Source organism: Oncorhynchus masou, chromosome 32 (assembly GCF_036934945.1).
Source record: "Oncorhynchus masou masou isolate Uvic2021 chromosome 32, UVic_Omas_1.1, whole genome shotgun sequence".
Lineage (NCBI taxonomy): Eukaryota > Metazoa > Chordata > Actinopteri > Salmoniformes > Salmonidae > Oncorhynchus > Oncorhynchus masou.
Genome location: NC_088243.1, coordinates 52,701,648 through 52,712,004, shown reverse-complemented (window position 1 = coordinate 52,712,004; position 10,357 = coordinate 52,701,648). Strand labels below are relative to the sequence as shown.

At 43.7% G+C, this 10,357-nt stretch overlaps 1 protein-coding gene across 2 annotated transcripts; it reads left to right on the top strand.

The window, feature by feature from the left end:
* The first annotated feature begins 410 nt into the window (after positions 1 to 410).
* LOC135526186 (nucleotide exchange factor SIL1-like) lies at positions 411 to 4,669 on the top strand. 2 transcript variants are annotated; one of them, XM_064954343.1, is made up of 9 exons: positions 411 to 950; positions 1,150 to 1,285; positions 1,398 to 1,506; positions 1,669 to 1,780; positions 1,917 to 2,099; positions 2,262 to 2,383; positions 2,512 to 2,608; positions 2,864 to 3,028; positions 3,127 to 4,669. In XM_064954343.1, exons 1-9 carry the CDS (start codon positions 903 to 905, stop codon positions 3,493 to 3,495), a joined length of 1,341 nt encoding a protein of 446 aa, XP_064810415.1. In that variant the 5' UTR covers positions 411 to 902; the 3' UTR covers positions 3,496 to 4,669. The 2 variants fall into 2 exon arrangements, with proteins under 2 accessions (XP_064810415.1, XP_064810414.1); XM_064954342.1 differs by having other exon boundaries at positions 411 to 1,007.
* The last annotated feature ends 5,688 nt before the right edge of the window (positions 4,670 to 10,357 follow it).

Genomic DNA, 10,357 nt, shown 5'->3' with positions numbered 1-10,357 from the left:
TAGGCCAATTAACGTAGCAAGTTAGGGGACTGAGTATGTTCTCCTAAAATACTTCGAAAATCACTTTGTATCGAAGTGGCGAGAAAAGAGCCCGTCCCCAGATAGGATACACTTGTGCTTCCTCGCCATCAGACGGCTATCGAGGAGGGGAGGATTTTCTACATTTGCCAACGAAGGAATTTGAAACACTCATCGACCACGGTTTCTGGGTCACGGAGGAGAGAAGACGGACTAAAGGAAAAAATCCCTATGAGAAATGTAATGTAATTGCTTCACAGGGATCATACAGGGGGATCTCCATTAGCCAATCCGATTGCATATAATTTGAATACAAGGTACATGCTTTTAAATATGATTGGCTCCCGGTCGTGAAGACAAGTACTAGACAAGTGCTGTGGGAGTGGTCTAGTTGCTGAAAAGTATGTGAGATATTAGAGAAAGATAGGAATCCCATCGGACAATGAATGGGAGACGCCCCACCAAGCAGACTGTCTACCAATCGCGTTTACGTTGTCATCCCGCGTCACTTGGTTGTTAAGACAATCGTCTCGCAATCTCTTCTCAAAATCAGGGTATGAGTCGACTAATCTTGTAATTTTGTAGTTCTTGTTCACTAAATTCATGCTAATGTTGAGTTTTTGAGCTAGCACCCAATTGACTCCCATTGACTTGCCTTGCCCCAGAATGCATTGTGCAAAATGGACATTAATGCGAATCCAATAGAGAAAGTATCTCTGGGCGCATCAACGTTACACGTCCATGCTGACATCTGGAATGGTGGAGTTGGGTAAATAAATAGTGCAGTGCGTCGAAGTACTCGTGAATTGTATTGGTTACCCTTTGCTGTGTCATATCAATATTGCCACCAATACATGAGTTGTGTTAGCTAGCCTACAGCCAGTATGTTGATCGGATGCCGGAGAAGAGGACGTCAATCCACCAGACTGAAGGTAGCACTCATGCTCTTAGTATTAATTTGTCAATTCGTCCATGTTCTCAGCGAAAATGTGAGTAATGATGAATTAAATAATTATTGACCTATACTAATTGTTACACTACTTAATAAATACAATGTAAAACAGTTTGTGTAGGCCAGCTGATTATGATAAGCCTGTACAAGAGTCTGATACAATACCCTTTGCCCTATAGTCTCCCTCCGCTCTGACTGTTGTGGAGAGCCCTGAGGCCAGCCTGGAGGGTGAGGAGGATGCCCACGTGGAAGAGGGAGATTCTGAGGATTTGGATGTGTTCCATCCAACAGATAAGTGGAAGACTCTCAAACCAGGTGATTGCTAAGGCAGAAACGCACATGTGCCTTTATTACACGGTAGTATACTGGAGATTAAGGTCTATGGCAGAATCAAAGGTATTCACTGTACAATTTTGGCATTGTTCAGGTCATGGGGTCCCAAGGGGCTCTCAAGTAAGGCTCAACCTCCAGACTGGACAGAGGGAGGTCAAACTTGGGGAACACCAGACTCTCAAATACCAGATAGATGGACAAAGGTATGAGTTGAGGATCCTATTGAAATTTGTATATCAACCATATGAAACACCATCTAAAAATGTTGCCATATAGCTATTGTACATTAGATGGCCACACACACACTACTATGTTTGCTTGAGATTACATCAGACTCACTACAGTCTTTGCTCTCTGTGAGTCAGACAGGGGAAGGAGAACACACAGGGCCCATCTGTCAGTGCTGAGGAGCTGAAGAAGGCTTTGAAAAATATCAAAGAAGGCGTGGATCCCAAAACCAGTGACAAAGAAGAGACGGTTTGCCCTGATTTGATGGATCTGTAGTTTCTTACCACAATGGAAACAAGTGGCTGTGATAAAGAGCCTAATGCATCTGTGATCCCATCTGTCTTTGATTGTTATCTTGGTCCCAAACCTGTGTGTATGTGTACAGGAGGCTCTCAGGGCCCAGTTTCATACCATGGATGAGCTGAAAAAAGACATGGTCAGACAAGACATGCTGATGGAGTCAGACTTCCAGATTATGAGTAGACTGGTGTCCCAATTCAACAGCTCAAATGCCACTGTGGAAGAGAAGGTTCAAGCTCTACATGACTTAGAGTACCTTGTTCATCAGGTGAGGCCCCCCAAGCATGGGATGTTTCTGTATATACTAATAGTCGGGGAGGAGAAACTACCCCTCTTTTACATAGGTTAACATAAACACACAAAATAACTTTCATTGGATTCTAGTAATGGAGTTATAATTACGGTTTCCTTTCTTGTTATGTCTTGTCAGGTGGACAATGCACAGAACCTGGCATCTAGTGGAGGGTTGAAGCTTGTGGTTGATGCATTGAACAGCACAGACTATCGACTTCAAGAGAGTGCTTCTTTCGTTCTGGGATCAGCTCTATCAAGGTATAGCAGTCTTCATTAACCCGTTCCAACTGTCGAATTCTAAATACCAGTCAAAAGACAGCCTGTTTTTGTTTGTATTTGTGTGTGTGTGTGGTCAGTAACATTATCATTCACTATTTTCTTTCTAGTAACCCGGTGGTGCAGGTGGAGGCAGTTGAAAGTGGTACCCTTCAGAAGCTGTTAATGTTACTTGCCACTCCACGACCCATGTCTGTTAAAAAGAGGGCAAGTCCTGTTCCCACATTATAAAATTCACTCATAATACTTTTATTTTAGAATCAGTCCAGTATATCTAGCAGGATTAATAGTCCCGTCTTTAGCAGAGACACTCGATGGCTTTCAATTTAATGCTGCAAGGTTTCATCACATCTGTCTTCAAATATGTTTTAGAATCTGAACAGAATTTAGCTCTGACAATCACTTGTAAATAATCATTCTCTTCCTGGCACTTAACTAAGGCTAATGTTTGCCTGTATACAGGCGTTGTTTGCTCTGGCCTGTTTGCTACGTCACTGCCCCTTTGCCCAAAGCCACTTCCTGAAGCTGGGTGGGCTGCAAGTGTTGGGGGATATTTTCCGAGCATCTGGAGGTGGGGCTGTCCGTGTGAGGATTGTAACCATACTCTATGATATGATCAACGAAAAGGTGAGGGGTGCTCTTCACGAAAACCTTGCCAATAATACAAGGCTAGTTTTGTGAAATCAAATGTATGTGAATGGCATGAATGGCATTCTCTATTCTAGGAGCTGATCTCTCAGACTGGACTTGACCCCATCCCAGATGCATCTCACAATGAGCGTTTGCGGCAGTATGCGCAGGTCTCCCTCCAGCCACTTTTGGCAAAGCAAGGCTGGTGCAGTCTGGTACCTGAACTGTTGGCCTCCCCAGAGCACGACTGGAAGGAAAAGGCCCTGAGAACTATCCTGGCCATGATGCCTCTTTGCCAGACTCAGTATCGAAAGGATTACGCTCTGTCTTCCTCCCTCAGTGCCCTACAGGAGCAGTACCAGGAGCTGGTGCTCACAGAGCAGGTCCTCGGTGACGAGGATGGATACTTTGGGGAGATCCTGGCTCTGTTGGAGACAGTGGTGCTGAAACTGAAACAAGTATAGCTTGGTGAAAACCCTTATCAAAGGACAATTAAAAAAACGAGGATGTAGGATTACAGAAATGCGTTCGAGTTTTGCGTCTGTGTGATAGGGTCAAATCAAATTTTATTTGTAAGATACATGGTTAGCAGATGTTAATGCGAGCGTAGCGAAATGCTTGTGCTTCTAGTTCACACATTTGCAAATCACAAGGTTGCCTTTCGGTTGCTTAGCCTTCCTTACACCTTTTTTCTGCATCTGTGATGCATCATGCCTTGGCTTGTGTCTCAAAATAAGGCTTTCCAGTCCTCCCTGAGGAATGCATTCAGCTGGGCTAAAATACAGTATTTCTCCTTATATGGCATTTGTGTTCCTAGTTCAGTGTGCTCCATCTATCTTGTTAGTGGATTGTCCACTGTGATACTAGTGTGCCTAGTCAGTGCCTGCTGTAAGCAGTAATGAAATCTGAGCTATTTCCATACTTCCCTATGGGGTTTCATGAGAGACTGTACAGGTTCATGTTTCGTCATTTTATTAGTTTAAGGGTTTCCACTGATTTGGAAAGCCAATGTCCAGTCAGTGATACTCTTCATTGCACTGCATCATTCCGGCAGGAAGGAAAGGCATCCAGAGAGAATTCTTGTGCCTCACACATGCCTGCATGCTTGACCAAGACTTTCTTGTGTTTGAACCTGTCAAAAAGAGATGTGTTCTTTCAACTGCTTAAAATAGAAGGTTCAAATGTGGCACCTTCAATTCCAAAAAGCATGACTTGAATGTAAAATGGTAAACAGAACATTTGAGAATTATTGCGCATAATATTGAGTCTAGCTCTAAAATACACACAATTTATTCTAATGATTTGAAATGTCTTAACTGATATCTAAGTTATTCGTTTACTATGTATTTTGTTTACTTGTTTGATAAGAATAAATCCATTGGGTAAAGGCACTGCTAATAATCTGCCTTTAACTGAGACTTAAAAAAAAATATTTTACAAACCCTACAAAATATCTAGCCACTGTCAGTAGATACGATGGGTGTGTAAGAGGCACATCTCCTTATCTGTTTTTAGAACAAAGTAACAAAGTTGCCTCACCAAAACTGTGGTGAAGTTGGGAGGTCAGTGTCATTGATTCAAGGTGCACCTGCGCCATCTTATTTGTACATGTTTCTGGTTAATATTTTCTTATTCATGTAATGCCCAACCTTACTGTTTTGTCTGTCTTACTGTTTTGTCTGTCTCTCTGCCAGTATTTGATAGTGACTGAAGTGGCTCAATGACTGCATCAATCTTTGATATTCTATAAGGAATTATTCTCTTTCAGAAACTATTTACAGTAAGTAAATAACCTCACCCTTGTGCTTTACTTACATCTTTAGCCCATAACAGGACATGTATAGCCTATAGTAGGATAGAATTGTTCCTATTATACCTATCAAATGTATTTACAGAAGGTAAATGTCCTTGTGCTTTATACTTCCATACAGTACCGGTCAAAAGTTTGGACACACCTACTCATGCCAGGTTTTTTTTGTTATTTTTACTATTTTCTACATTGTAGAATAATAGTGAAGACTGTAACCACAAAACTGTTAAACAAATCAATCTATTTCATATGTGAGATTCTTCAAATGTGCAACTTTAGACAGCTTTGCACACTCTTGGCATTCTCTCAACCAGCTTCACGAGATTGTCACCTGGAATGCATTTCAATTAACAGGTGTGTAGCCTTAAGTTAATTTGTGGAATTTCTTTCCTTAATGCGTTTGAGCCAATCGGTTGTGTTGTGATAAGGTGGGGGTAAAACAGAAGATAGCCCTATTTGGTAAAAGTCCATATTATGGCAAGTAGAGCTCAAATAAGCAAAGAGAAACGACAGTCCATCATTACTTGAAGGTCATCATTACATGAAGGTCAGTCAATTCAGAAAATGTCAAGAACTTTGGAAGTTTCTTCAAGTGCAGTCGCAAAAACCATCAAGCGCTATGTTGAAACTGGCTCTCGCGAGGACCGCGACAGGAATGGAAGACTCAGAGTCTGCTGGGTCTCTGCTGCAGAGGATAAGTTCATTAGAGTTACCAGCCTCAGAAATTGCAGCCCAAATATATGCTTCACAGAGTTCAAGTAACCGACACATCTCAACTGTTCAGAAGAGACTGGGAATCAGGCCTTTGTGGTTGAATTGCTGAAAAGAAACCACTACTAAAGGGCACCAATAAGAAGAGACTTGCTTGGACCAAGAAACATGAGCAATGGACATTATCAAATCAAATTTATTTATGTAGCCCTTCGTACATCAGCTGATATCCCAAAGTGCTGTACAGAAACCCAGCCTAAAACCCCAAACAGCAAGCAATGCAGGTGTAGAAGCACGGTGGCTAGGAAAAACTCCCTGGAAAGGCCAAAACCTAGAAAGTAACCTAGAGAGGAACCAGGCTATATGGGGTGGCCAGTCCTCTTCTGGCTGGGCCGGGTGGAGATTATAACAGAACATGGCCAAGATGTTCAAATGTTCATAAATGACCAGCATGGTCGAATAATAATAAGGCAGAACAGTTGAAACTGGAGCAGCAGCACGGCCAGGTGGACTGGGGACAGCAAGGAGTCATCATGTCAGATGGTCCTAGGGCTCAGGTCAGTTGAAACTGGAGCAGCAGCACGGCCAGGTGGACTGGGGACAGCAATGAGTCATCATGTCAGGTAGTCCTGGGGCATGGTCCTCCGAGAGAGAGAAAGTAAGAGAGAATTAGAGAAAGCACACAAATTCACACAGGACACCGAATAGGACAGGAGAAGTACTCCAGATATAACAAACTGACCCTAGCCCCCCGACACATAAACTACTGCAGCATAAATACTGGAGGCTGAGACAGGAGGGGTCAGGAGACACTGTGGCCCCATCCGAGGACACCCCCGGACAGGGCCAAACAGGAAGGATATAACCCCACCCACTTTGCCAAAGCACAGCCCCCACACCACTAGAGGGATATCTTCAACCCCCAACTTACCATCCTGAGACAAGGCTGTGTATAGCCCACAAAGATCTCTGCCACGGCACAACCCGGGGGGGGGGGGCAACCCAGACAGGATGACCACATCAGTGACTCAACCCACTCAGGTGACGCACCCCTCCCAGGGACGGCATGAGAGAGCCCCAGTAAGCCAGTGACTCAGCCCCTGTAATAGGGTTAGAGGCAGAGAATCCAAGTGGAAAGAGGGGAACCGGCCAGGCAGAGACAGCAAGGGCGGTTCGTTGCTCCAGAGCCTTTCCGTTCACCTTCCCACTCCTGGGCCAGACTACACTCAATCATATGACCCACTGAAGAGATGAGTCTTCAGTAAAGACTTAAAGGTTGAGACTGAGTTTGCGTCTCTGACATGGGTAGGCAGACCGTTCCATAAAAATTGAGCTCTATAGCAGAAAGCCCTGCCTCCAGCTGTTTGCTTAGAAATTCTAGGGACAATTAGGAGGCCTGCATCTTGTGACCGTAGCGTACGTGTAGGTATGTACGGCAGGACCAAATCAGAGAGATAGGTAGGAGCAAGCCCATGTAATGCTTTGTAGGTTAGCAGTAAAACCTTGAAATCAGCCCTTGCTTTGACAGGAAGCCAGTGTAGGGAGGCTAGCACTGGAGTAATATGATCAAGTTTTTTGGTTCTAGTCAGGATTCTAGCAGCCGTATTTAGCACTAACTGAAGTTGATTTAGTGCTTTATCCGGGTAGCCGGAAAGTAGAGCATTGCAGTAGTCTAACCTAGAAGTGACAAAAGCATGGATTAATTTTTCTGCATCATTTTTGGACAGAATGTTTCTGATTTTTGCAATGTTACGTAGATGGAAAAAAGCTGTCCTTGAAATGGTCTTGATATGTTCTTCAAAAGAGAGATCAGGGTCCAGAGTAACGCCGAGGTCCTTCACAGTTTTATTTGAGACGACTGTACAACCATTAAGATTAATTAGACCAGTGGAAATGTGTCCTTTGGTCTGAGGTCCAAATTGGAGATTTTTGGTTCCAACCGCCGTGTGTTTGTGAGACGCGGTGTGGGTGAACGGATGATATCCGCATGTGTATTTCCCACTGTGAAGCATGGAGGAGGAGATGTTATGGTGTGTGCGTGCTTTGCTGGTGACACTGTGATTTCTTTCAAATTCAATGCACACTTAACCAGCATGGCTACCACAGGATGGCATATCGCTGCAGAATGCTATCTGTTTTGAGCTTAGTGGGACTATCATTTGTTTTTCAACAGGACAACGACCCAACACACCTCCAGGCTGTGTAAGGGCTATTTTACCAAGAAAGAGAGTGATGGAGTGCTGCAGAAGACCTCGCCATCACAATCACCCAAACTCAACCCAATTGATATGGTTTGGGATGAGTCGGACCGCAGAGTGAAGGAAATGCAGCCATCAAATGCTCAGGAAAATAATTCCAGGTGAAGCTGGTTGAGAGAATGCCAAGAGTGTGCAAGGCTGTCATCAAGGCAAATGGTGGCTATTTGAAGAATATCACTTTTTTGGTTACTGAATGATTCCATATGTGTTATTTCATGGTCTTGATGTCTTCACTATTATTCAGCAATGCAAAAAGTTGTAAAAATACATTAAAACCCTAGAATGAGTAGGTGTTTCTAAAATGTTTGACCTGTAGTTTAGGTCTTTGTCGTATCTGAGCCTAAACCACAGCCCAAGCAGCCCTGGACTTGCCCACTGGATTTCCTTTTCCAGTGGCTGTGGTTGAATCCTTCCTTCACTGGCTATCTGTTGCGCAGCATTTGGTCACTTCTTGCTGAAATTGAAATGCTGTGTGTTGAAGTACTTGCAATTGAGTTGAGCACCTGCAGCAGCCATCACAATATATCAGATGGCATATCCACCTTTAAAGACTTTCAGGGCAATTACTTTAGACTGAGATGTGAAGTTCCAAGCAGACATGTTGATTGACAAGAATAAAATGCTCCCTCCAGTGACGACTCTAGTAGGCTTATACACATGGACTACTGTATATTCTTAAAATTGACAACATTACCGTCAATTATGCATGTGGTTATAAGAATGAAGATAGACAATAATAATGATTTTAAATAATTGGATAACTTGACATACTCAACTCTGTCACAGTCTCACAACCCTGTTATGATCAAACAAGTACCAGGGTTGAGTGGGAAACTCAAAATGGCCAAAGCTCCTCATTTGGTGAAGAACGGGAGACCACATGGCATGCATGAAATTAAGAAATTAGAATACTATTACTTATCTTTATTTCATGTAACAGAGTTGAGTTGTTGAGCTCGACGACCCCAATCTAACAATAAATATCGATGAAATATAGATATCAAATCATTTGATCACTTTCCTGTCTTTGCCCCAACAACACCTCTGCTACTCTGATCCTCAACATGTGTGCCCCACAAGGGTGGGTGATCAGCTCCCTCCTGTACTACCTGTTCACCCATGATTGCGTGGCCATGCACGTCTCCAACTCAATCATCAAGTTTGCTGACGACACAACAGTGGTAGGCCTGATTACCAACAACGACGAGACAGCCTACAGGGAGGAGGTGAGGGCCCTGGCAGAGTGGTGCCAGGAAAATAACCTCTCCCTCAACGTTAACAAAACAAAGGAGCTGATTTTGGACTTCAGGAGACAGCAGAGAGAGCATGACAGGGCCACAGTGGTGAGGGTGAAAAGCTTCAAATTCCTCGCAGTGCACACCCCTGACAACCTGAAATGGTCCTTTCACACAGACAGTGTGGTGAAGAAGGCACAACAGCGCCTCTTCAACCTCAGGACGCTGAAGAAATTTGGCTTGGCCACTAAGACTCTCAAGAACTTCTACAGATGCAACATTCAGCGCATCCTGTCAGGCTGTATCATCGCCTGGTATGGCAATTGCACCGTCCGCAACTGTAAAGCTCTCCAAAGGATGGTGCGTTCAGCCCAGTGCATCACTGGGGCCACACTGCCTGCCCCCCAGGACATCTAGAGCACTTGGTGTCACAGGAAGGCCAAGAAGATCATCAAGGACCTCTCACCTGAGCCATGGCCTGTTCACCCCGCTACCATCTAGAAGGCGGGGACAGTATAGGTGCGTCAAAGCTGGGACCAAGAGACTGAAAAACAGCTTCCACCTCCATTACACACTCAGATTGTTAAATAGTCACCACTAGCCGGCCTCCGCCCAGTACCCTGCCCTGATCCTTAGTCACTGTTACTAGCCGGCTATCACCTGCTACTCTACCCTACTTCTTAGAGACTGTTGCCCTAGGTACATAGTCATTGAACACTGGTCACTTTAATAATGTTTACATACTGTTTTACACACTTCATATGTGTATTCTAGTCAAGGCTCATCCTATATAACTACTGCTGTACACACCTTATCTATCCATATACTGTCAATACACACCATTATATAAATACAGTATATAAACTCAGCAAAAAAAGAAACGCCCCTTTTTCAGGACCCTGTCTTACAAAGATAATTGGTAAAAATACAAATAACTTAACAGATCTTCTTTGTAAAGGGTTTTAACACTGTTTCCCATGCTTGTTCAATGAACCATAAACAATTAATGTGCATGCACCTTTGGAACGATTAAGACACTAACAGCTTACAGACGGTAGGCAATTAAGGTCACAGTTATGAAAACTTAGGACACTAAAGAGGCCTTTCTACTGACTGAAAAACACCTAAAGAAAGATGTCCAGGGTCCCTGCTCATCTGTTTGAACATGCCTTAGGCATAATGCAAGGAGGCATGAGGACTGCAGATGTGGCCATGGCAATAAATTGCCATGTCTGTACTGTGAGACGCCTAAGGGAGACAGGATGGACAGCTGATTGTTGTCAACAGTGGCAAACCATGTGTAACAACACCT

Excerpts from the sequence above, each read along its gene's own strand:
- LOC135526186 (XM_064954342.1), top strand. The coding sequence starts at position 903 with ATGTTGATCGGATGCCGGAGAAGAGGACGTCAATCCACCAGACTGAAG. Across the intron at positions 2,100-2,261 it reads TAGAGTACCTTGTTCATCAG|GTGGACAATGCACAGAACCT; the intron begins GTGAGGCCCCCC and ends ATGTCTTGTCAG. Across the intron at positions 2,384-2,511 it reads CTGGGATCAGCTCTATCAAG|TAACCCGGTGGTGCAGGTGG; the intron begins GTATAGCAGTCT and ends TTTTCTTTCTAG.